The following is a 27,459-nucleotide window of genomic DNA, read 5'->3' as shown; positions in this document are numbered from 1 at the left end:
TAAAAGTAAGCAAATCCATTTATTTTCAACCAAGTTTGATTGTTCTCTTAAATTCTGCATACTGACAGATAAATAGTAAAAGAGTTTAAGATTTCAAACAAAACGTTTAAAAAAATGAACTCAGCACATGTACATGTGTGAAAGCCATAGCTATTATTTAACATCATGCCAACACCACCTGATGGACATGGTAGAAAACTGCATAGGAGAGAAATGGTAGCTTTGCTAGCTCTTGTAGCATCCATGGTTTTGCTCAGTTCTAGCCTTTAAATCTGATGCACGCTGTTAACAGTCACATGGAAGGAAAGTTCCCAGAGTTATTTATTCATTTCTCCAAAATATAGGCTTCCATTTACATCCATGAGGCATAAAGTAAACATGAGTATACATTAATATCTGAATATTGTTTTTAAGAGCTATATTTTAGTGCACTTTAGTGAATCCCTCCATTCAGACATCATTGGAAGAAAGCAGAGAAACAGCTATACTTAATACCTGTCTCTCAGCTTCTGCTGACTGGTCACTCTGTGCTTCTGCATCCTGTATCCTCATGTCCTCCAGAAAGTACATATTGCAGCTTTGCTTCATGCAAGGGAAAGGCAACCTGTGGACATCCAGATGTTGCTGGACTAACTCACATCATCCCTAACCCCTGGGCCCTGCTGGGTGGGGTTGATGGGAGTTGGAGTCCAATAAAATCTGAAGGTGTTGGAGGCTAGTGACCATCTGGATTGGGTGAAGCTAGAACCAATGACGGGCAAAGCCACCCTAGATATAAGAAGGTGGACCGATGGGGTGGAGGGAGAGGCTGAGGCTAGTGGGGCAGTGTCCCACTCACCCTAGTGGACCAGCCATCAATGTCAAGAGGGCCTCAAAGTGCCCACCCCTGCTGTACGCCATAGAAGGGAATGGAGAGGGGCTGTAGTTGGACACTGCTGAGACAGCTGACAAAATCGGCCCTTCCCTTCTCCGCTGTCCCCCTCTCACTGGATGGGATCTCATGGGCTGTGTGATGCTGTACTTGCTTAACAATACCTACGGGCCACCTTTCAATGGAAAACTCACAAGGCACATTACAAGTGAAAAGAATCCATACAAAATCGGAAAACAGCGCAACACAACTTACGTCAACACACGTTTCAGACAACCTAAGGACAGCGAGAGTCTCTAATAAGTCTCAAATGACAGATGTGGGGAGGGTGTTTCCAAGTTCGTGTGTCTACAAAAGGGGGCCATGTAAGAGCACTGTAGGAAAACATTCCACAACCTGGAGGAGGTTGCAGAAAACCTCTCCCCTCCTCTCCCCAGCTGCCTCCTGCCACTCACAGAGCAACAGTCTTCTCCTACTGTTTTACATTTCATACAATACAGAGCTCATTTACAAAGTCTCCAAAACACAGTGCAACTGGCTCTCCCCTTTGCATTTCCTCTGATGTGACAAATGTTGCACTATTCATGTGCATTCAGCATTTCCCCCAAACATGGCCCTCGCATGGTACACTTTCCTGCATTATACAGAAAATTCTCCCGAGGTTCTGGAAGGAACGAGTCTTATCATTCCAAGAGGGAGCTTTTACCTAGTCAAAGGTGACTTTTATCACGGATGTTTGGGAGTTATCTGGTGACTTATCCTATCGTATTTTTAATCTGACCTTAACTTTTGTAAATCACACATTTTAAAAACATACATTGAAGGGCAGTATAAAAATGATTTAATTAAAGCTGTTGTGCGCCAAGGCTTGTGGCGGCCAACTGCTCACCACTGTTATATTGATGACCACAGCACAGCACACTATTATAGAATCTACCTTTCTCCAGATGTAGAGAAGGACAATGTTTGGTAGGCCAGTAGAGTGTCAACCCTTGCTCTCATTGTCATGTTCACAGTGATGGGTACCATTTTGCGGGTTTCTTACTCGTTATACCAGCCGAACAAGAACTGTGACCTTAACTTAGCACTACAGTGGATACAAGCCATCACCTATTAATTATTGACTGATTTTTAAACAAGCTGAGAGCAACTCTGAGCAGCATTTTAAGATGGGAGATAGAATGTTTAAATGCATATAATAAAAACAGCACTCTTTTCAACCTAATCAATAATTATCGTATCAGAAAGCAGATGGGGTACGACCATGAGTTCAATGCAAATCACACACCAGTGTTTCGTTGGGCTGAAGAGGAATTACATTGGCACTGCAGACAAGTGAAAATGTTGAATGTTAATGTTTTCCTTAACTACATATCTGAAAATACACATGGATTTGAAATCCTTCCCTAACGTTTTCCTGTATCCGTTTCCTTCTACTGGAATCATTCCAAAGGATTTCTATGAAGCAAGACATTAAAAGAGTGTGTCAAAGCACTCGTGCTTATGGAATCTCAGCCTGGGAATTTAGCCTTTGGGAAATCAAAAATTGTAATTTTACAACTCAGAAAGTCCAAATCATGCCTGCTTGTCACCAATTATAAAAATAGTGGTGATCTAAATCAGGCAAGCTTTGTTTTGAAGAGAAAAATCACTTTTTCACTTTACAGATTAATGACTGTGTGGGGAATATCATTGATTATTTAAAACTGACCAATTTAATATGAAGAGCAACACTTTGACACTACTAGGACTGTGGTTAATCTTTTCTTAATAAGTCTATCAAAATTTTGGTTTCCTGGTTGAATTTTCTGATGAAAATTACTCTCCTTCAAAAATGTTATAAACCACCCAGGATCAAACATACTGAAATGCTGGTTCAACTGTGTCAATTCTCACACTTGAGCTATAAGAGCTAGAAACCTGGGCTACAAATCAAAAAAGCTTCATAACTAATATCACCTTTTTTTTTAAAGAGGAGGTGCCCTGTGCTGCAGCTTTGAAAGGTCCCATTTCTCTCATTCACTGAACAGCAAAAAGTATCACAACAAATGAATGGAAAAATGTCAGCCACTTGCAATGTTTTTGTTCTGCTGCAACAGCAACTAGTATTTAAAATACAGCAGAGATAAGTAGTCAGGAGATGCAACGTATGTCTAAACTTTCCTGCAAACAAAGCCATTTTATTGCTGTATACATGCGCCAGATTCACTCTGGTTACCCAAGGGGAAAAATGGGTCCAATGCTAGTCCTACTCTAGACTTTGGAGCCACCAGAAACAGCAAGCCGATATCCATCTTTACTCTAGTGGTATCTTTGAATTCAACAGACAACGGCTGCCGTTCATGCCTATGGATAAAAACGAAGTGCTATTCAAACATAATCCTTCAGTGGTGCAAAACCTCTGTAACGAATCTGCCCCTGACCATTTTTCCTGTTCTGGTTTCGATTTTGTCTTTTTGCTGCTGTTCTAATCTAGCTTTAATAATTGGATCTGATGGCACGGTATTATGTTTTATATGTGCTGCTTTGACAATTCGTCACAGAATTGAAAAGCAGGATATTGATTTCATAGAATAAATAAATACATAAAGTGTGCCCAATGAAATCAAGGAACTTAAATTAGTCACACCCATTAACTTCAATGAGCTGAGTAGGATTATCAATGGATACAATCCACCATCTTTTGTAAAAGCTGCTGCAAACATACAAAAGATGGCTATGGGTGGTTTTGTACTTTCGTCTGCCCATTAAGGGCAACCTCTGTGGGAACTATGACACACACACCTGGTTTAAATAGCAGAACCACCATGATACGCCACAAAATGAATCTGGGAGGATATTCAAAAGCAGAATTATCTTGTTAGATAGCACAAAGAGCTGCTCTTTAAGGAACACAAGCTCAGTGTCTTTGGCCATGTGGAATACGTCGTGTAGCTCTTTTGATTCCAGCTTGTATTATAATGCAAAAGTGCAAGCGTTAGATCTATGTGCCATGTGATCACCATGGGAAATAATCAGTACAATTAAGGGATGCTACTGATGGAATATGAGGAAGGACAGGTGAAAACTTCTGATGGATTCATGCATGAGCCTCTCGAGGTGGTCTCTGGAGCCTAGTGTTTTTAAACACTGAAAACTGAGATTCTTGGTACACAGATGGCGCTAATTGCAGTCCTGTGCTAAACTACAGAGTCCTGCTCACAGCCTGAAGCTGCATTCTTAAGAAACCAGTATCCTATCCTCAGGATAAGACCCAGTCCTCCTATTAAAGGCAGGTATCAAACATGGCATCACATAAAACAGCAGCCCCAGTGCTGTTGCGAGGTGCAATGATATGACTTGTGCTTCCAAAGCTTGGCATTTATGTGCTGGTTATTGCTGAGTCACAGGATGACTCAGCCTACAACCATAGGACAATCGTGGAGATTTATCTTATAGCAGAGAGCCTGCTTTTGCAATACTGGTGCGAAACTGGTATAAAAGATGCAAAAAAAAAACCCATCATGAACCACAGGAACAGTAGGCAAGGCTTAAGAAGTTCCTTTCCACCATAAGCCACGTTAATGAAAGAATTCAAGTAGCAGCTGATCTTATGAATAAGCTGCTGTGACCTGTACAAGTACATAACAGAAAATAAATACCTTGCATAACACCTTGCATAAAAGTACCTATACTTTTACTTAGTCCCTTGTCAGTGACTGACTGACCCTGAGCATTTGGGGGGGGGGGGGAGAGGCAGGCACCTAGCAGAATCACCTGTCAAGACTCCAGGATGTATGCTTATGCAACTTCACTCCTGACAAACAAGATGAGAGTTGCCTTTCTTTTGGTAACCCCCTGGCACAGCCACACACGTCCTTCTTTCCATTAGGTTAGAAGAGCGGGGTTTTGCTCCTTTTCTCCACGGTGCTCAGGATTCTTCCATCACCTTTTGACACTGATAAAGTAAACAGTCTGGAAGAGCCGGACAATGGGATCTGAACCACAGCGACAGCATCCCAGCATGGACACGGCAATGTAGTAAACAGGGGACGGATGGAAGCAGTCGGCATGATGCTATTCCCTCACTACCTAAAGGGAGGAAAAAATGGGTTTTTCCCCCTATTAATGTCATCGTAATTTCATCCACAATACATTCCTACAGTTCCGTACAAAGCAGGTTATCAATTAAAAAAACATCAGTCTGGGTTTGGCACAAGACAGTGTGATCAATTAAGAACCACAATTTTTTTGGCACGCAGTTGGTGTGATCAAGTCCACTTTCCAAGAACCAAGTATCCTGCAGATTATCAAAATACACTGTGCGAAGATAATGGGGTTATCACCTTGCAAATGTGAACTGGCTTCTGATGAAGAAGGGCTGACCCTGGTTATAACTGGCCCGTTTCATTGCCTGCCTAGGATCATCCTTGATACAAATCTAAATAAATCCCAAGCTACTTACCTATGATATCAACTATATGTAGGTTCAGCTTTTGCTGCAAAATGCTTAGGACGGCTGACAAAGATCCCTGAGATGATGTCATCTTTAGGTTTTGTTTGATATCATTTGAAATGGAGAGCCACAGTTTTCCAAATTCATCAGTGCTCATTTTCATTGGCCTGAAAATGCAATATGAAATAGAAGCAGATTTTGCAATATGTACTTAGAAGAGAAAGCTGTTCCCAAGAAGACAATGAAAACAAAAGTTTCTGCCCCACCGTGAAATACTTTCACATTATCCTGCAGCCTGAAATTGTCAACCTAAACAAGATTCCATTAAAATTGTCAGCTGGGCTGTTCCTTAAATGTACTGGATTGGCATCTTCTAGCACAGGTATGGGATCTAGTCTACAAGTTGTCTTTTTACACTCCGAGGACATGCATATGGAGATCAGACGGACCAGAGAAAAAGACATGGTTTCCCTTCCACTTTTAGAGTGGGGAAGACCCTTAAATGTTTTTTTCCCCATTCCCTCTCCTCTCTGCACTCATATGTTTCGAATTACCTAGGAAGCACAACTTTTCGATAATGAAGAGTCTGAGAAACAGAAGAGCCTGTGTGTGTGTGTGTGTGTGTGTGTGTGCGCGCGCGCGCATAAGCATGAGATATGACAAAATATGATTACAAACAAGATAAAGCATAGCAAGCGAATTCAAATCAATATTTGCTTTAAAACACTTCATTTGTTCCCAGCTATTTCGTGTAGGTACCTGATAAAATCCAACAGTTCTAAAGTTACAGAAAATCTGAGGAGTGCATCAGACTCTAGAAAGTAACTGATGGACCCAGAGAGCATCTCTGAAGAGCACAGCCCCTCCATCTCGACACATGTCTGGAAGCTTTCTATGCTCTGAGCTTCTACTGCAGCGAAGTGGCAACCAAGGCTTTCTGAAATCTACAATAAAACAGGAGGGGGGGGAGAGCCAAGAGGTTTACAAGTATTTTAATATCACCACTGCCAAGATTTCTTTTAAAGGAAAAGCAGTGGTAAACTTAATAGAATCACAGAACTATAGAGTCAACCCAAAGGGTTATGTGATCCAACTTGTAGCTACTGCTCATGTTACCTTAAAATGTTCTGCGTGCTCAAATTCCAGATTCACAGCTTTAAGTACGCAAGTGCTTTTGTTGACAAGAAATAAGAAGAGTAGGACAGAGTCATCTTTCCAGATTTTACAAGAGGACAAAACCAGTGTTTCGTTGCCGCAAAGCTCTACGATTTCCGAATGGGGGTGTTTGGCTGCTTCTTCTGGTAAGTAAGGCATCAAAGAGAGTTGCTGGGGGGCCGTAGCACTTGGAGCACTTGGAGAAGGCTGGAAAACTTCCATATTGCCGTCCGCAAACAGAGAGGACAATGAAAGTCTGTGACCCAAAAGCTTCTCATTCAGTTCAGCTTCCGGCAGAGAATGAGACCTATCAAGTACCACCTTTGATTCAGAAGTTCCAGCGGAACTCAGTGAAGATTTCCTTAATCTTAGGTGTCCATTGTTTTGGAAGAGGTTCTTGTTCCTAGATATCCCATCAGGAAAAGGGCAGAGGGAAGGGCCATCAGCACTTTCGATACTGGATGATTCCTCACTATTTTGGGTTTTGCTTGTTTTTGACTTCCTTCTGAGCTTCTGAGCGGTGGAGTCTCGCTTGCCCATCTTAAGTTTTAAAAGGACACAGAAAATGTATGTTAATTCAGGGAAGGAGGGGGGAACACACAAATTTGGGTACAGCCAACTGTTTAAGGTTGTACATTGCAACTTTTCAGACTCCAGAGCCACCTTTATGCACAGGGTGAATAAGTTGCATCTTAGGGCTTCAGATTAAGGGCTCCTTTTTCTGTGTGCTCTCTCTTCTTCCACTCTGTTATTCCCCTCTCACTCCCCTTCTCTTTGGAACATTAAAAAAATATATAGGTAGTGGTATCACCACTCACATTTTGATAGGGGCACAAGCCAGTTATGGGATCATAGAATCATAGAGTTGGAAGAGACCACAAGGGCCATCGAGTCCAACCCCCAGCCTATTAACTGAAAGACCAGTGTCTTACAGGAATAAGAAAATACAGACGTACCTTTGTATTCTTTCAACTTCCAAAATGTTTGGGAACCAAAGCACGGCTTCTGATTGGCTGCAGGAAGCTCCTGCAGCCAATCGGAAGCTGTGGAAGCCCCGTTGAATGTTCGGTTTCCAAAAACAGTTCACAAACCAGAACACTCACTTCCGGGTTTGCAATGTTCGGGAGTCAGAACGTTTGAGAACTAAGCTGTTCAAAAATCAAGGTACGACTGTACAGGTGTTGCTTTCATAATTTTGGAAGGATTTTCTGAGGACTCATGTCAGGGGAGGTCAAGCCAACTTACTCAGCAAAGGGGATGTTAACTGACATGCCGTTTAGGGTCACTGGTTATGCTGAAGGCAACATGGCAACAAGGCAATGCAATCTTACCCCTTTGGGATGCTAATCCTGCATATTAATATCCATGCTGTGGCTGTTAAACTGGTGGAGGATATAAAAAGCCACAGGGAAAAGGGAAACAGTAAGGCATGTACTTGGCTAATGTTTCTCTTCCGTGGAAAAAAGGGGGTTTCCAAACTGTAGAAGGCCAAGAGATGCAAATCATGGGACTTGCATGAACACACTTAGTGGGAGGGACTTTCAGGCATTCAGTCAGAATCCAAGCAGAATCTTTGGGGTACGCCCAGGGGGTTGCACAAACTCAACAGACTGCCTGGAATTTTTCTTACTGAACAGCTGGCTCCTGCAGCGGATTGCTACTTTCGCAACTCCCCTCAACTTCAAAATACTTTTGCAATGCAGGCCGGGGGACAGATTTCAAGAAGGAGAACGCACTATTGAACACACCAAAGAAAAATAATGGATCTTCCAAACTTGGACCCTGTTCACATGTCACAAAATGTGTAGTAAGCAGGGTGAGAGCTCAGAACACATGCTTGGAAGTTTGGGGACCTATCCTTTAAAGGGTGGCCCAGCCCCTCCTATGAAACCGCAATTAGCTGCCATACCAGACTGATGCTGCTTTGAGACCCTAAGCCAACAAAGAGTGTTGACGCCAGTAGACGCTTCTCTTCCTCTCCCTCCAAAGGACCAGTCATTTCTTGCTCCGGCTGGAATGGAAAGTTGCCAACAATATGCTCTGCAAACGCACTGCCTTCCAGAACAGACTTAGCGTTGTCTTCTTTTTCTGCTTGGCTTTCCTTCTTGGGGAGGTAGCCTTCTTTCCCCCATAGTTTCTTCACTCCATCTAGCTTCAAACTGTTGGCCCTAAAGAATTTGCAATCCGGAAAAGTCAACACAGTGATCAGGAGGAGTCTCTCAAAGAGCTTCTGAAAAGTCAGTCTATTCTTGTAAAGTCTTTCAGAAACCCAATTTTCCTATGTTGAACAAGCTGAAGATGTAACCTAATCCAGGCTTTGCCAACCTGATCCCTCCAAGGTTGTTGGTTTTTGTTTTTTTTTTTGGACTACAACTCCCATCATCCAGTGCTGGTTGGGGATGATGGGAGTTGTAGTCCAAAACATTTGGAAGGCACCAGGGTGGCAAAGCCTGCCCTAATTGGTTGCCCCTTGTGATATCTGTGGGTTGCAGCCAAAGTTAATCCTGCTCAGAGTAGAGCCATCAAAATTAATAGGCCTGACTAACTTAGGTATATTAATTTCAGTGGGGCAGATTTGAGGGTAAACCATACACAGCACGGGTCTGCCCTTGTGGCTCGCTGGAAGTTGAAACTGCTTCACATGTACTACTACGTTGTCGTCTTTATGAGGATATTCGTTTGACTTTTATTACACCTGTTTTGCAAAGGTCTAGGAAAGAATCGGAACACCATAGTTTAAAACTACTGCTAGAGGACAAGAATCCCAAGACTACATTAAATTCTGTGCGTCTGCAATTAATCGCAGGAAGCAAGTGGTATCCCATAATGACCAAACCCCTAAATGTTAATTACCCCTAAATGTTAATTACAGGGGGGGCACGCTAATAATTAATTTTATTTTTTATATTTAAATCCTTGTTATATTCAAATTGTCCTCTGTATTTCTGATATATATTTTTTTATGATCTGTGATATTGTGTGTGTTGATGCTGGTCTGCGACCGTATTAATAAATTCATTCATTTATTAATTTCAGTGGTCCTACTCTGAGTAGAACTCAGCTGGGTACAACCCTGTATTTTTCCCATTGGGGTGAAGAAGAAGAATGGCATGAGGAGAAGAGTCAGCTCCCAGCTCTATTAGCATGGCAGGTGCAACATGACTGAGAGCCCAACACAGCAACTTTTAAATAAAAAGTTTTGGGGGACCAAATCATAGACTTCCCATGAAGTTTGGATCTTACAGAACTAAAATTCTAAATGCAGTTTATAGTTCAGGTGTTAAACCCCAGGACCTTATGCATTTCATTTCAATATTAAATAAAATGCAGGTGTGATGTGAATTAATACAATCCAGCTAATCCAGTATGGGGGGGGGGGAGATGGAGGCTAACCTAGCAATGAATTATTGTTGGTGAAATGGCATTTTTGCTTACTAGGCCAGAAAGGCAATTGCTTTTTTCCGCAGAGCCAGCATTTCCCTATACAAATAGCAAGATAAGAACAGACAGGGAACTCAACTACATATTAAGTCGTTGCTGAAGCGATAAGAGATACTCACTCCTTCTGTCCAGTCTCAGCACTATTAACAGAGATGTCAGACCCCAGAGAAAGTCCAGTTGGAGATTGTCTGCCAGTAAAACCAGACGCTGAGAAGCTCTGGGAAAGTGATAGCCCATAAGGTTCAAAATTCAGAGCTGAAAAGATGGAAAATTACTCATCAAAACAGAAGACCAGATTTAAAATTATTAGAGAACAGCCTGCCTCTCCTGTAATCTGCGTCACTGATGATGATGTTCTGACAAGAATATTCCACATTCAGCATCTTAATATTAAATACCATTAATTAGTGAAACCCTTGTGCTTTTCAGAAATACAGCACATTTTGAATTCAAAACGGAATCTATTCTGAAAAGAGGCCTACAAAAGCGACAGTTCTAAAATACCAGTTTTAACAAAAAGCATCTTTATTAAATAGATGTGCCTATCAAATATTGCAATTGACTATACAATATAATCAAGCTATTCTTCACATTTAAAACCACTTGACTAAACATTAAAGAGCAACAAGCATTTAACGGGGAAGGCAAACTCCAATAGCTGCTCGTCATGGAGCAATTCACATAGCAATTCATGAAGTGGAGAGTGGCTTGGCCACTGTGAGAACAGGACTGGACAGACCACCGGAGTGATCCAGCAGGCTGTTCTTATGAGTGTCTGCATTTTGCAATATTTGAGGTCTGGTAAAAGCATGTTTCATTGCAGGATCATAGGTTGGCTACTATGGAAATCACACTGCCAACACCGTAGGGCCCTGAAAAGCTTGAGACCAGCTTACTTGAAAGACCACCTACCCCTGTCTAGATCTGTAACTTAACATATTTGACAGAATCTCATCCCAATCCTAAAATGTTTTTTTTTAATGATATTTATTGAGAATTTAAAATTACAGAAAGAGAAAGGAGAAAGCAAGAAAAAAGAAAAGGAAAAAAGGTATACAAAAAAGAGATTAAACAATATGTCAATAAAAACAAAAGTCAAAAAACAACAAAAACACACACAATACATCAGAATCAAAAAAACAAAAATAAACAAAAAAATTAAAAGCAAATCCAATATTCCCAAATCCTTATCTTTCATTAACTTGTTTCATCAACCTCCTCACACCTCCCTTTTTTTGTATTCTAGTTATTAGTTATCTCAGCAAATCCTTTCCATCTTTCACAATATTCTGTCATAAGATTACCTTAATCTATTTTAACCTTATCTTACCATAAAAAACCCTAAAGCTTAAAACTTAAATCTTGTTTATACCTAATTCTTTTTATTTATACATAATTCTTTTTAACATTTCTACTAAAGCCAAATAGTTTCATTCCAACATTTTTCTAATACTCATTAATTTTACAATGATTTTCTAAATAAATCCTAAAATGTTGGCCATGCATGCTGATAATTGCAAGAGGGGGGGGGAAAGGTGCGTGTTTTTCACTCCATAAGACGCACCTGATCATAAGACACACCTAGTTTTTAGAGGAGGAAAACAAGAAAAAAACTATTCTGAATGAAACAGTAGATGTATGATTTTTGTGGTTCATTCTGTGGCTAGCATTTGCAGGAAAAGAAAACACACAGTTACCTTTTTCCTGAGACAGCTTCTCCTCTTGTCTTTGGTGATGAGGTTTATATGGCGCTGCACCACGATCCAGTCCTTCTGCTACAAATCCATCTAAGAAAGATAAGGAAGCATCTACCTGCAAGGAATTTGAGGGAGAGGTCAAAAGGTGATGATTATTCAGTTATCAGCCTCTTAAGAAAATACCATCCCAACCTCTAAATTTGCTCTTAACTACTATAACAATTAAATACTCCAAGTGAGTGTTTTTTTTTCCACCCCAGCCTCACTGGTGCAGTTAAGAAATCAGAAGGGAGAAATCCTAGCATGTTGCCTGACATAAAAGCCGAACATTATCCATTAGCTTCTATTCAAAAAGGCTATGAGATCTTGCTACTCACAGTGGAAGTGAGATGCTTCTATATAGGTTCAAACTGTCTGTAATGTTTGCACAAGATTTAGAAACATGGTACTCTCCTCTCCACTGTGTTCTGAAGAAACATTCAGATCCCAAGGATGAAGCAACAACACACCCAGAGATGCGATGTCATTAACTCACCACTACGTCCTTGCAACTAGCATCAACAGGGAAGAGTTGCTTCATCAATTCTTTGTTTTCATATAGATGCTTTAATTCAAAGGCATACTGCCTCATGCAGGTATCCAAGGAGGTACTGAATTCCATGATAAGTTTTTCAACAGTTTTTGAACAGGTGGTATGAGAAGCTATTTTAGTGGCTGCAGCCACGATCCAGGCTTTGGTTTCAGGAGAGGCATTGTTCCTAAGTATCCTATGCAAACTCGCCAAGACAACTTCTGGATCCACGTTCTTCATAAGGTACGCATATTCCCCCAACACCTGTCGGAGGACAGTTATAAACACCATGATCAGCATATGAAGGCTATGAGCAATGAGGAAATGAAAATTCGCCTCCGTGTCTTGCATTTGTGCAAGAGCACAGAAAAAGTCAAGGGCGTAGAAAAAGCCACTGAGGTGTGCAGAGGGAAATCTGAATTTCAGAACAAACAAAAAAAAACCCCAGAGTTTGCAGATAAATTAATAAGCTGTGCAATAAGCCGACACCTGAGCTGAAACACAAACTTTTATCCTCAAAACTTTCTTAAGAAACCCAGAATGGCAGAAAGAAATTTTACTGGACCCAGAGGAGGAAACAAGCAGGTTTCAATGTCAAAGTCCTAGGTCTGCAGAATTTAACACAGCTCAAAGTACATGACTGCAGTCCCACTGAGAACATTCAGCAGCAAATATTTTCAAAACAAAGTTAAAAACAAGTCACAGTGTAGTTACAAAAGGCATAATGATTTCACACAATCCCTCTCTGAAGTCCTGCAGGGATGCTGCCAGTCAGTCTTGACAATTCTGATCCAGATGAACCAATGATCTGATTTGGTATAAGGCAACTTCTTGTTTCTTATTGGTCATACAAGCTGACCTCAGAAATGTAGTTGTCTAGTAAAAACAAGGCAATCTACTGAAAAACCACAGATTGCCAACCATACTGAAAACTGATCATGGAACAGGTTACTAAAAATGTCACATTTTATTGGGTGGCATATGATTATTATAGTTTATTTTTTAAAATAATAATTAAGCATGCAGCTGTCAAACACAGAAACACTTGTCCCTAGGTGTGAAAGAACCGTCTCAGCCCTTGAAAAATCATGATCTACGAAAGAAAGGATATTTAAAAAAAATAGATTTGGGGGGTTTTCTCACAAACCACCTTGTTCCTTAAAAAAATAAAAACCACACAAATTTTAACCTTATCAGTGCAAAACAGAAGAACTTCCTTTTTTTGGAAACTCAAGATTCTTAGAAAAGCATGAAGATCACTCCTCTAGCAAGGCAGCAGCCCTCTTAGTTTCAGTTTATCACTTTTCAGCCATGCTGGGAATTCAGCAATTTAATGCTGGAGGTGTGAGAAGCGGAAACACATGCTTAAGTCTCACAGTGAAATCAGTGGAATTGTGAAGCGCTTAACCTTGGCCCAATGATGCCCCCTGCCGACAGCTAAATAAAAGAACAGCATCCTGTCACTGTGTGAAACAAATGACCATTTACAACAGACAATCATGTCTCAACTTCCCTTAAAATATTATCACAACTCAAATTTCAATTGCCTATGCTGTACCTACAATTCCCATAAAGGTAAAGGTAAAGGGACCCCTGACCATTAGGTCCAGTCATGACCGACTCTGGGGTTGTGGCGCTCATCTCGCTTTATTGGCCGAGGGAGCCAGCGTACAGCTTCTGGGTCATGTGGCCAGCATGACTAAGCCGCTTCTGGCAAACCAGAGCAGCGAATGGAAACGCCGTTTACCTTCCCACCAGAGTGGTACCTATTTATCTACTTGCACTTTGAGGTGCTTTTGAACTGCTAGGTTGGCAGGAGCAGGGATCGAGCAACAGGAGCTCACCCTGTCACAGGGATTCAAACTGCCGACCTTCTGATCAGCAAGTCCTAGGCTCTGTGGTTTAACCCACAGCGCCACCCACGTCCCTACAGCGCCACCCGCACCCCTACAATTCCCATATTTCCTTTCTAATCTGTGTCTTTTCTTACCCAACTCATTACTTGAAGGAATTTCTGTGGATAAACTGCATTTTCATCCTCTAGCAGCACAAGATAGGACTGGACAGCATGAAGTCGCAGCTGGCTATCTTCCTTTGCATCTTCAAAACCTAGAAAGGACATCACAATATATTTCTCTTTCTCGATGTGTGTGTGTGTTTTCTCTCCATAAAAGACAAATGACACTACTCCCTACTTCCACTACTGAATTTTGTATATTATGCTCACCTTCAGCAAGGAGCTGCAAGAAGCTGTTTGGGATGTCAGGGTGCATTTTATCTCCTCCTACGGAAAATACTGCATTCATAGTCTGGATGAACCATTCATTGTCAGGAGCATATGTGTCAGGAAACATTAAGGAAAACTGAACTTCCACAACCATATAGCAATTCTCTGCAGTGTTTTCTTAAAGCTTACTAATGCACATTTAGGAGAAGCAATACACTCATGACGTAACCATTCCAGATGCATTCAAAGGATATTTTTCAGCTAATTCTGCTATTTTGCCAACTATGTTGATGATGGTATACTCCTCCTTACTTTGAGTAAGGTAGTCAAGCATCTTCTGTACTATGACAGTGACATTCTGCCCGTTGGTGATTCTATACAGTAGTTCCAATGTCTGAAGAAAGAAAAACGTTAACCATGCCAATGTTTAGCTGTCCCCAAACAGAACAGCAGCATAATAAGCAACATGCTTCAGGGTTGTGAATATGACCAAAGCCATGCTCTGAATAAACAAGTACCATGCATCCTAACATTTACAGAGATTTAAGAATGGGTTAACATGAACCATAAAGGAAATGCATAAGAACGAACATTTCCTGCATGAACTCCCTCATAGAAACAACAGAAATGGTTCCTGTTAAGAGCTGTGGTTGAGGAAGCACAGGGAAGTAAGCATACTGAAAAATGCATACGCATCGGCAAGGGAACTTCATAAATCACGCTGCTGAGCCATTCACGTGGCACTGTGGGTTAAACCACAGAGCCTAGGACTTGCCAATCAGAAGGTCGGTGGTTCGAATCCCCGCAGCAGGGTGAGCTCCCCTTGCTCGGTCCCTGCTCCTGCCAACCTAGCAGTTCGAAAGCACGTCAAAGTGCAAGTAGATAAATAGGTACCACTTCACCGGTAAATGGCATTTCCGTGAGCTGCTCTGATTTGCCAGAAGCGGCTTAGTCATGCTGGCCACATGACCCGGAAGCTGTATGCCAGCTCCTTCGGCCAATAAAGCGAGATGAGCGCCACAACCCCAGAGTCGGCCACAACTGGATCTAATGGTCAGGGGTCCCTTTACCTTTACAGTGGTACCTCTGGATGCGAACGGGATCCGCTCCAGAGCCCCGTTCACATCCAGAAGCGAATGCAACCTGCGCATGCGCGGGTCGCGATTTGTGATTCACTGCTTCTGCGCATGCACATGATGTCATTTTGACCATCTGTGCATGTGTGAGCAGTGAAACCCGGAAGTAACGCGCTCCGTTACTTCCAGGTTGCCGCAGCGTGCAACCCGAAAATACTTATCCCGAAGCTACTTCAACCCGAGGTATGACTGTACCTTTTTACACAAGTTTGCAACTGCATGTGCTTGTGTCCACACAACACACACGGAATACAGTTGTACCTTGGTTTACAACCATAATCCATTTTGGAGGTCTGTTTGTAAACCAAAACAGGTTGTAACCCAAGGTGCGCTTTCGCCAATGTGGTCTCCCAAAAAAATTGGTTCGTAATAATAAAAAAATGGGTTGTAATCCCAAAAATGGTTGCAAACCGGGACACGCACTTCCAGGTTTGACGTGTTTGTAATCCAAAACATATGCAAATCAAGACATATGCAAATCAAGGTACCACTGGACTGGACTGCAGGCGACAACCTCACCTAGAAATCTGCATGCACTCTGCTTCACAAGGGTTTTTTTCTTTTCAGCTAGAAACCCAATCTATACTAACAATTTTATTTCATTTTTATTTTGCATTCATGGATTGGCTACTCCTAATGGAAAGAACAGACCAGTACACTCCCAGATACAAAAGTAGTCATTAGTTCCAGATGGGTATCTTGCTATGCTGCCACTAAATCAGTCTAAAGGTAACATTTTTCATTTCGCTCAGTATCTTTATGTCAGAGGTTAAAAAGGAATGATAACTTCTTTCAAAACCATCTAATATGCACATTATATCCCGCACAAACACGGGAAGCTGTCATTCTTACAGTAAATATCACAAATCCCCACAATGGGGAAGCAATATTAAGAGAATACCAATTTGCAATTTATTACTAAAGATTGTGCTTGTTAAAATTCCACTTACCTCTCTTTTAATAATGGGATCAGGGTGATCCAAGCACTCAATTATTGTCATTTGGTGCTGCAATGCTAGGGCAGGATCCTGCTGGACAACATATGTTAGGGCCTTTAATCCTAGAAAGAAAAGTTACTGCAAAGAATGCAAGCTGAAAACACGGGCATTCGGCATCAAACGCACAGGGTTGTGACAATCGGGAGAACTTACCCAAATATTTCAAATTAATTTTAGGCGACAGGACAAATTTTCCAATGCATTTGGCTGCCTTCTCAAGTAGATCAGATTTAGGGTAAATTGTGTAAATTGTCTGGACACATTCAAACAAGATTGCTGCAGGAAGATCAATGATAAAGAAAATGATAGTTTCTGTAAAAACAAATAGGCACATGAATATTGAACAAGTCCCATTAGTTTATAGAGACATCAGAACTTTGGTGCTGTGGCCTTTGTTGAAAGCACTCCTGAGCATGTGGACTTTTATATTTCTAGCACTCCATGTTCCATTTCTACTGGATGCATTTGAAGGATAGGCTAGCTGCTTCAGGAATGCATTTCTTACATTCTGAAACACCCTTAGTTACCTTCTGATCTATGTATGGGTACTTTTAAAGGACCACATTAATCCATGTGTTAAGACCTTCTGAGGTTCTTCTCTGAGTTCCCCTGCTTGCTAATGCTCAACAGTGATAATCACCCAGAAAGTCTGCTTACGGAATGATCTCTCAGGTATTCTCATGTCTTTTGATGGCAAGCCTAGAATTTCATCTCTCGTCACCACTATCTGCCTTAGTTCCCCCAACTCGCTTCCTGCAAAGGTTAGTTCAGGCACTGAAATCTGCCCTGTATCCTTTGTTTAGAAAATGTGCTGCAACCTACCATACGTAATGTTATGGTTTATCTCCGCTCTCCTTAAAGATTCATCCAGAACATCATACATTAATTCGCTGGTCCTGTTACAAAGAGAGAAGGTACAATGGTTTTTAACACAAAATTAGTCTCACGATCTCAGTCCTAAGTAACTTTTCATGTAGTCCAACAACCCCTTATGATCGTTTTAAGGGGGCTCCTTCATATCATTACTGGAGCAGCGGAAAAGAATGAGCCGCGTCAACAGTTGAGGAACAGATGGCAAACCCTGCCCCTTGCAAAACTTATTGCTTTATTTTTTGTTTCATGGGAGTACGGTAACAAAGTGTGAGAGAGAAACGTGAACTGTTGAAAAGTTCAAGCCAAGAAGAGAAAGTCTACCTTGGATCATCTTTTCCAAGCAGCCCCAATATTCTTAGAAGCTGGATTTGTAACCAAGGTGCTGGCACACTGTGATAATTGAAGTCTACAGGGAGTTTTCCTCCCACTACCTGCTTTAGAATAGCGACAAAGCTGCCAGTCAAGTCTTTGTATCCAGAAGAGTTTTCCTAGACAAAGAGACAAAACACAGAGAGACCTTATAGAAACAGAAACAAAAGCTATTAATGTTTCACTTACTCATTTGTCTCTCCTTGCCTTTTCATGCAAATGTTTTCTCCCCCGATTTTAAAAATCAAAATAAAATACAGCCAAGAAGCACAAAAAATGTGCAAAAGAAACTCATTACGCCCATCAAAAGGTCCTAGGTTCAATTCCAGCATCTCCTGCTAGGGTTGGGAGAGACCCTAGCCAAAACGCTGGAGAGCTGCTGCAAGTCAGTGCAAGAGATACTGAATGAGATGGGCCAATGGTCTGACTCAGTAGAAGGCAGCTTTTCGTATAATAATATGTCAGAGGTGCACAAACACTGGCCTGAGCGGACAGAAATGCTGCATTGCTGATGCACAGTTAAGATTTCTATTCTCTTGGTCACTTCATTGAAGGCATAAGCCCAGGACATATTGTGCAGTGTCCAGCATTCTAAGTCTGCTAGCAAAATACCTTGCACATTGATGAGTTGTAATGATGTCCACAAGTGGAATCCAAGTTAACATTTGCACTAGTGCAGGGGTGGTAAACCTCTGGCCAGGAGATCAGTCTTGGCTCATCAAGATGCCCTATTTGGCCAGTAATGCCATTTCTCCCAAACCACATCCACTTGCCCATCAGGCTGGTGGGAGGAGAGAGTTTAATACTGCATTGGCTCCACACCGTCCCCAACAGGGAACAGGATTTAATCCCCATTCATGAGATGAATGGTGAGAGTGCAAAAGCACTCTGAAACAGCTCAAAGCTTCTCCTTTAAGCAGGCAGGTGGGCAAGAGGGCCAAGGATCCCCGCCCCACACCCGACTTGAATAAATGCAGAGCGACTTCAAATAATTGCTTAGTACTTTTTGCAAAGTTCTTTAAAACAGCCCCAATGCTGCTGTTCCAGCCGCCAGAGGCTCAAGCAGGAGTGGTGGAGGAGCTGCCTGAAAACCCTTTGCAAAAAGCTTTTTGAAACTGCTGCACCTCTTTTCCTTTAAACATCAATGTTCAAAGTAGGGGGACAGGTGTTTCAAAGAGCAATTTTGCAAAGGGCTTAAGGCCATTGACCCTGTAGAGGCTGAAACATGAGCAAAGGGGACTGTCAGAAAGCGCTTTGCAAACAGCAAAAAAGGATTTGAAGCGGCTGCATGTTCCCAGCTGGCTGCCAGGCACTTGGGAATCCTGTGCAAGGGATTTTAAGAGGCAGGCGGGGGTCATCCATGTGTCAATCATGTGACATCATGTAACTGGAAGGTAGGCTGTCCCGTCCATCTGTAAAATTTGGCCCACAAGGCTGATCCTGAGCCAAATGCAGCTAAAAAGCTTTCCCACCCCTGTGCTAGCGGAAACTTGTCGCATGGCACATTGTGGGGTCTCTTGCACAATAAAATTAGCAGCAGCTGTGTGTGCACTCTCTTGTGCAAAGAAATTCCACTGGTGCAAAACAATTTCCCAGTGGAACAAGTGTGCTGCTAGGTGTTTTTTGATGCAGCGCATGGTTACCCAGCGCTGTTGCTGTTTAAGATCCTCACCTTCACCATTTGGAGATAGATGTGCAACGAAGCAGCCATAACTCCCACATCCCTGTCGCAAAGTGCCTTCCGGAACTTGTCGTGGATGTGCTGGACTTGGTTGGGAGCAATAAGGTAGAACTTGTACAACGCTTGGACTGCTTTTCTTCTGATAATTTCCCTAGAAGAGACAAATCAGTGCACCTTATTGGCAGCCAACTATACTGTTGTTTCATCCAGACATATCTTAAGATCCATGCTTATATCACAGTTTTGGAACTGAACTCAGGTTCCCTAGAATTTTGTAAGCAAAGACATACTTTGAATGCTGAAGCTTATCTTCTATTAGTGGAAGGACAGCTGGAATCATTTCCCGCGGAAAGATTTGGCTTGCCACAGTCAGAGCCATACACACTTCCAGGAGGTTAGTACTCTGCAAATCCTGTCAAGACACATGAAAACAAAGCTGTTAATTTCCCCCTCAAGTTAAGATCTCTCATAATGCACAGTGGTACCTCTAGTTACGAACTTAATTCATTCCGGAGGTCTGTTCTTAATCTGAAACTGTTCTTAAGTAGAGGCGTGCTTTCGCTAATGGGGCCTCTTGCTGCCACTGCGCCGCAGGCACACGATTTCCATTCTCATCCTGGGGCAAAGTTCTCAACTTGAGGTAACTCTTCCAGGTTAGCGGAGTTTGTAACCTGAAGCGTTTGTAACCGGAGGCGTTTGTAACTCGAGGTACCACCGTACAGTGGTGCCTCGCAAGACAAAAAGAATCCGTTCTGTGATTCTCTTCGTCTAGCGGTTTTTTCGTCTTGCGAAGCAAGCCCATTGACGGATTAGCGGCTTTTTGGCTTATCGGATCAGCTGATAAGCGGCTTAGCGGCTTAGAAAAAGGGGGGAAGGGGAAAAAACGCGCAGGAACTCGCAAGACATTTTCGTCTTGCGAAGCAAGCCCATAGGAGATTCGTTTTGCGAAGCACCTCCAAAACGGAAAACTCTTTCGTCTAGCGAGTTTTCCATCTTGCGAGGCACCACTGTACTTTCAAAACAAACAAACACAAACAAACAAACAGAACCTGTTTACAATTTTTACTTCCATAAGTAACACTCTTGTTAAGACTCAAATTTGCCAGGTTTGAATCCAAGCTACAGCTTCACGCTACAAAAGGTGGGGAGAGGCTTTTCTGCTTTGGGTATAGGACAGTGAACCAACCATGAGCCAATATTATGGCTACTGCATGGGGCGATTAGCCTTTTTTGACTCACACTTCCTCTTTAGCAACCCATGTGACCACCTCCTTTTAGGGCTATTTAGAGGGCATGTCCAGGACCTGAGTAAGGGACGCGGGTGGCGCTGTGGATTAAACCACAGAGCCTAGGACTTGCCGATCAGAAGGTCGGCGGTTCGAATCCCCACAACGGGGTGAGCTCCCGTTGCTCAGTCCGTGCTCCTGCCAAACTAGCAGTTCGAAAGCACACCAGTGCAAGTAGATAAATAGGTACCGCTCTGGCGGGAAGGTAAACGGCATTTCCGTGCGCTGCTCTAGTTCGCCAGAAGTGGCTTAGTCATGCTGGCCACATGACCCGGAAGCTGTACGCTGGCTCCCTCAGCCAGGAAAGCGAGATGAGCGCCGCAACCCCAGAGTCGGTCACGACTGGACCTAATGGTTAGGGGTCCCTTTACCTTTACCAGCACCTGAAGGGGTACAGGCTTTGGAAAGTCTGCTCCTCCTCCAACCAACTAACATCCCTGGTCTAGGCCTCTGTCCCATCTTGGCTGTTGTGCCATTACACCTGCACATCCCATAGGCCACGGTGAGAACAGGATGTTGCACTACACTGGCCTGATTCAGCAGACCTGTCTGACATCGTGTCTGTATTATCTCATGTGGCAAGGGCATTGGGGCAGGGGGCATTGCTATATATCCCATAGCCCCTCAGCAAGTGGATCAATAGGATTGTTTCCAGGAACTGCAATTTCAAGTGGAAGAGCAGTGTGGCTAGGAAGGGAAACCACCACTGACAACAGGGGACAACACCGTCACATCTCCTCCTGAGAGGTCTCAACCATCAAGTCTGCTGCCTGGGGGAAGAACTGTGTGGCAAGAGCTGCCCTGTCCTCTTGGCCTTGACACTGTCACCTGCCTTCCTCTTGAACTTGGGGGACGGGGAGAAGAGTGCTTCCAACAAGAGACCACTCTTTATCAAGACAAAACCGCCACTAACGTCAGCGAAAAGCTGCTGCTCTTCCAGACAGCCAGAATCCCCATTGACAAAACTATGTAACTTTGTGAAAACTGTTACTTGATGAGCTTGCTTTTACCTCCTCCTGCCCAATTCCTTTTTCCTTGCATGCCGTGTCTTTTTAGATTACGAGCTAGAGCAAGGACTGTCTTAGTACTGGTTTTTGTAAGCCACTCCCAGAGTTATTTTGGCTGAAGGGTGGGGCATTAATAAACGTCTTAAATGAATAATTACTAAACCTTTCTCTTTTTGGATTTTATTTTTTTGCAACAACAACAACAAAAGTCCCACAGCACTGGTTTGATTGTCACTGGGCTTAGAACAGATTTTTTTGAATGGGGAGGGGTTGCAGGAACCAACACAAAGATTCTGTGTCTCAATAGCTGCATTGTACGCAAAAGAAATGTCCCACAGACCCAAAAAATCTACCTGAAAATTTTATTGATTTTCGGATATAACAGATTGAAGAAAGGAGTTTATTAATAAATACATCATATGAGGGTTTTGAATTAAAGTTTTTCTTTTTTTAAAGGAGAACAACTCAGGTCTGAGGTCAGTGTGATGTTTACCTCCAAACTTCCCACAAAACTGTTACCTTCACAACTGTATTCACAAGCAGAAGCAGCAGTTCATGGTTTTCATGAAGAAATAGAGAAACTGCCAGATAACCTAAAAGAAAAGAAAGATTAACCTATATCAGGTGTTCCAACTTATTTGTATTCCATTTCTGCCATGCTCTGACTTGCAAGCTCAAAGCAGCTTATGGTTTTCCCAAAACACAAAATGCTTGTGTTTTGGAAAATCTAAATAACAAACTGTCTGAGAAACAAAAAGGCAAAAATTATTTTTTTAAAAAAAATATATATTATTATACTATTCAGTAATGAAAACAACTACTATTAAATATGATTATCATTATTATTCTTTATGCCTCAGCCACACTGGGCGGCTTCCAACACATATAAAAATATAATAAAGCATCAAACATTTTAAAATTCCTGATACAAGGCTGCCTTCAAATGTCTTCTAAAAGTTGCATAGTTATTTATCGGCTTGACATCTGATGGGAGGGTGTTCCACAGGGCGGGCGCCACTGCCAAGCAGGCCCTCTGCCTGGTTCCCTGTAACTTCACCTCTCGCAGTGAGGGAACAATGAGGGTGGAGACACTCCTTCAAGTATACAGGGCCAAGGCCAATATAAATGTTAGTTATTTTAATACTAATATTTGATATTTAATATTAGTTTGCCTTTCTGGAATCTCCCAACAGTATGCCACAAGGGTAGCTACTGGAGAGTAACAGTGAAAAGCAAAACCTAGTCCATTAGAGCGGTGTTTCCCAAACTTGGTCTCCAGCTGTTGTTGGACTACAACTCCCATCATCCCTAGCTAGCAGGACCAGTGGTCAGGAATGAGGGGAATTGTAGTCCAAAAATAGCTGGAGACTCAAGTTTGGGAAACACTGCATTACAGCAAAGGAAGTTTGCGGATTTGCAAGCTTGGTTTCAGCATTTTATACTATCATAAAACTGACTACTTAAAATTTGGCCCATGGGGATGTGGGGGGAGGTGCCTGCTTCTCCAGCTAGCGGGACAAGATCTATAGGCCAAGGAGTGGTTAATGTTTCTCTGCAGGAAGAAACTACCCATAAATAGGTGGTGGTGCTCCACCCTCTGTTTAAGAAGCCTTCACTGAATCTGGAGGTACTGCCTAGTTCTTATGATCTACCACTTTGGGCTCCATCATCCATAATTAAATCATGGGTAAGTAAAGGTAAAGGGACACCTGACCATTAGGTCCAGTCGTGGCCGACTCGGGTTGTGGCGCTCATTTCGCTTTATTAGCTCAGGGAACTGGCGTACAGCTTCCGGGTCATGTGGCCGGCATGACTAAGCCGTTTCTGGCGAACCAGAGCAACGCACGGAAACGGCGTTTACCTTCCCGCCGGAAGGTACCTTACCTATTTATCTACTTGCACTTTGACATGCTTTCGAACTGCTAGGTTGGCAGGAGCAGGGACCGAGCAACGGGAGCTCACCCCGTTGCAGGGATTCGAACCGCCGACCTTCTGATCAGCAAGTCCTAGGCTCTGGTTTAACCCACAGCACCACCCGCATCCCGCAAATCATGGGTAGTAAAGGACTTATTATGGACCAACCTGCTCAGTTCTTGCGTTCCAGTGAACCTGCCACAGTCCTAAGACAACCAGAGCTATACATGAGCTTTGATGAGCAGCATACTGTCACGTGATGCTTTGGAATACGTACCGACCCTTTTCTCAAAAAGGTTTCCTTGTTGTGCCAACTTGATGGCATGGATGTATCCGAAAGAGGCCTCATAGCCCAGCATCTCGCAATAGATCAGCCTCACCATGCATTCCTTCATCAATTTCTGAAATGCAAGAAGCAAATCACAAACTGAAATAAGTGGGCTTCTCAAGTGCTAGTTCCACAAAGAGCATCAACATTAACAATGCTAATGAATTCCAGCAAACAATTAGCAAGCTGTATACAACACCAAAAAATAAAAGAAGCAGCAATTATTTGCTACTATCTGAATGTGGCACGGGAGCTATTACCCACAGATGGCAAAGACTAAGGACCACTTCTGGTATCTTCTTTTTAAAATCATGGGAGCACTTTCACTATTCAATCCTGCTCTGGTTAAGGCTGAGTGCAATCCTATTCTGAAGATTCATCAATTGGAGAGCTATAGGATTCAACAGAGGTCCCACTCCACCACTATGATAAATAGCTTAGGGTAGGTCTAACTAGAGTCATACCTCTGGTTACAGACGCTTCAGGTTGCGCTTTTTCGGGTTACGGACGCGTCAAAACCTGGAAGTACCAGAACAGGTTACAGTGGTACCTCGGGTTACATACGCTTCAGGTTACATACACTTCAGGTTACAGACTCCGCTAACTCAGAAATATTACCTCGGGTTAAGAACTTTGCTTCAGGATGAGAACAGAAATTGTGCTCCAGCGGCGTGGCGGCAGCAGGAGGCCCCATTAGCTAAAGTGATGCTTCAGGTTAAGAACAGTTTCAGGTTAAGAATGGACCTCCGGAACGAATTTAGTACTTAACCCGAGGTACCACTGTACTTCCAGGTTTCGGCGGTCATGCATGCGCAGAAGTGCCGAATCACAACCCGTGCGTGTGCACACGCGGCGCTGCAGGTTGCGAACGTGTTTCCCGCATGGATCACGTTCGCAACCCGAGCGTCCACTGTAGATCTCATCCTAAATCTCTGGTCCTAAACTCTGATCCTAAACCTCTGACGCCTTGCGGGAGAAGTAAAGTCTAAGGAGTAAGTCCTACACAAATTTGGAGTGTAGTCCCTAAGGTGGGTGGGTGGAGCCTTTCAGCAACTCCTGCAGCCGAGCTGGAGCCATATTGCTTTGCTTTCCATCAGCAAAGCCAAGAAGAGGGCCCAGGGCCTCCATGCACGTTGCCCAGGCTTGCGCCCCGTGGAAGTCACTTTGGTGCAGCAGTTTGACTTCACTCCTGGAGGTACACTCCATTGTCTCTCAAGAAAGACGGATGGCAGCAACAACAGGTGTGAAGAACCATTGGCCCTCCAGATGTTGCTGGAGTTTTAACTCCTTGCCAGGCGCAAACCACCAGGGTCTATTGTCGTAGATGATGGCAGCTGCAATCCAGCAACATCGAGACGGCCAAAGGTTCCCCAACCCTGCTCTAGTGGAATATCTCATGGAACATATATGCCAGTAGCAAAAATTGTTCAAACGCTAGGAGAGGCAGAATTGGCATTTCTCTTTTACAACTTACCAGTGTTGTAGTGGGTGCAGAAACTGTTGCTTTTAAATTATTTAATTCCTGTTGGATTAGTTTTTCTTCCTCCTAGTAAAGAAAAAATTTAAAGCATTTAAATGTCTTTACTAGACATAAAACTATAATACAAAAGGCACTTTGTCACATATGTCAGTCAAAAAATATTCCTATTTTTTTGACATCTAAACATCAATAGTCTATACAATTACATTAGACTTCCGCATTCAATTGGGTCTGTTTTTTAAGCACACCATCTAGATGTCAAAAAGTTGTTCACAATGCAACACAATATTTCATTTTTTAAAAAATCATAATACTCTTATTGCATATCTGTTGATGCACCCTACCACAATGTCCTTAACAATTTCCTGCTGTCAATGGGAAGTTAAACACATGCCTAGATCCAGTGTTTTTTTCCTTAAAAAATGTTTAGGGGTACTCTCATTTTCCTATTCATATTGAAATACTGCCCCTCAATGAGGCCAAAATTAGGTTCACCAAATGTTTATGGGTATGCGTACCCCTGCGTCCCCCCAGAAAAAAGCACTGCTTAAATCTCTCGCTGAAAGCAAGGCGCATGAAAGAATGCCTAACTTTGCCTGAATCACGGCTAAACTTCGAAGAACCAAACTTTTTAAATAACCAGTTTTGACAGTATGAAATGCTGAAACAGAGCATCCTGGTCACGTTTGCAAATTTGTAATGTTCATTCCAATCTTGTTAGGTTTTTTAAGATACTTGCTTTTCTGGGAGCTATCTAACAGGTCATATTCTTCCTTCTTAGGCCCCAAACCTGCAACCCTCCCAGGAACTTAAGTGCCCCACATCTGATCAACAGGACAAGTTGCCCTTGCTGCCCTGATAAACTAGGGATTCCCTTTTTGGATTCCTCCTAACCTAGAATCATATTCTCCATCTGCACACACCCTGGGTACCTCCCCCCACCTTCATTTTTGTTTTTTGTTTTTTGGTCTCAAATTCTTTATTTTGCGCCAGTCAGGGGCAAAAAGAAGCACTCCCTAAAAACAAAAAAATTACCACCCCTCTACTGATAACAGCAGATAAGAGGTGCTTGTTTTACTGCACTAAACTCTCTTTCTAATCCACAAAACCTAATTCAACCGTTCCCCACCTCAAAAGTTGCAAGCATCTTATTTTTTAACAAAATTCCCCAAGATTGGCAAATTACTCCATAAACTTCCACAATATGATATGTAAGCGATAATAAAATAATCTGTTTGGCATCCTATACACCCTTTTAAAATGTGGCTCTTTTCTGGGTGGGGGGCTGTTATTGGGTTGTTCTTATTCTGATTATATACGCTGCGATCTTTTCTGTGAACCGCCCTGAGACCTCCGGGTATAGAGAGGTATATAAACTCAATAAATAAAAATAAATGAATGACTAAAAATTAAAAAGCCACTGAAAACACCACGCTATTGCCACACAAACGCTGCCAGAACCAAGCTGTTTCGTATATACAAGCTTCGAGGACGCTGCTGAAGGAGGCTCGCCCTCGGCCGCGTCCTGAGGCGAGGAGCACCGTGGGGCACTCTGTGCATGCTCAGAGGCACTCTCGCCGCACCCTACCCATCCCCCAGATTTCCTCCGCGCTGACAAGGGACCCGAGCCCGGCTGCGGGTGGAAGCCGAGCCAAAGGCCTCGCCTCCTCGGAAGCAAAGCCCCGCCGGTTTCCAAGGAGGCAAACCAGGCCCCGTAGCCCCAACCCCCGCGTACATGTTTGGAGGCCAGCGCGGTGATGCTCCGGATGAGGCCGCCGAGGCGAGAGGTGGCCGAGCTCCGGCCGGGTCCCCCGCCGCCGCCGCCGCCCAGCCCAGCCCCCGGCTCGTGCTGCCCCAGCAAGCCGGGCAAGGCGCTCAGCGTCCGCTCCACCACGTCGCTCATGCCCGGGCCGGCGCCACGGCTGCCCGGGGCCGCTGTCGCCGCAGCCCGGAAGAGGAGGCCGCGAGCCTGACGCCCCGGCCCAGGGAG

General features: G+C 43.1%; 1 protein-coding gene across 2 annotated transcripts; it reads right to left on the bottom strand.

Annotated features, from left to right (window-relative positions):
• AP4E1 (adaptor related protein complex 4 subunit epsilon 1) lies at positions 1-27,459 on the bottom strand. Of its 2 annotated transcripts, XM_082198326.1 has the most exons (21): positions 27,205-27,459; positions 25,464-25,535; positions 23,939-24,062; positions 22,267-22,340; positions 19,745-19,866; positions 19,446-19,605; positions 17,726-17,892; positions 17,354-17,427; positions 16,685-16,807; positions 16,484-16,593; positions 14,652-14,791; positions 14,398-14,510; positions 14,161-14,279; positions 12,135-12,434; positions 11,600-11,714; positions 10,022-10,157; positions 8,371-8,629; positions 6,423-7,001; positions 6,066-6,250; positions 5,316-5,473; positions 1-4,942 (listed from the first exon to the last, which is right to left on the bottom strand). In XM_082198326.1, the coding sequence occupies exons 1-21, from the start codon at positions 27,370-27,372 to the stop codon at positions 4,782-4,784; spliced, it is 3,459 nt and encodes a 1,152-aa protein (XP_082054452.1). In that variant the 5' UTR covers positions 27,373-27,459; the 3' UTR covers positions 1-4,781. The 2 variants fall into 2 exon arrangements, with proteins under 2 accessions (XP_082054452.1, XP_082054453.1); XM_082198327.1 differs by lacking the exons at positions 23,939-24,062; positions 25,464-25,535; positions 27,205-27,459 and having other exon boundaries at positions 22,241-22,340.

Source organism: Podarcis vaucheri (genome assembly GCF_965113315.1).
Source record: "Podarcis vaucheri genome assembly, chromosome: 14".
NCBI classification, from domain to species: domain Eukaryota; kingdom Metazoa; phylum Chordata; class Lepidosauria; order Squamata; family Lacertidae; genus Podarcis; species Podarcis vaucheri.
The sequence above is the reverse complement of the archived record's forward strand: the minus strand, read 5'-3'. Positions and strand labels throughout refer to the sequence as shown.

Coding starts and splice junctions, on each gene's coding strand:
- AP4E1 (XM_082198326.1), bottom strand. CDS start 27,372: ATGAGCGACGTGGTGGAGCGGACGCTGAGCGCCTTGCCCGGCTTGCTG. Junction 16,808..17,353: donor AAACCATAACATTACGTATG/GTAGGTTGCAGC, acceptor ATCTTCCTGCAG/CAATCTTGTTTGAATGTGTC. Junction 14,511..14,651: donor ATAGCAGAATTAGCTGAAAA/ATATCCTTTGAA, acceptor GTTTCCTGACAC/ATATGCTCCTGACAATGAAT.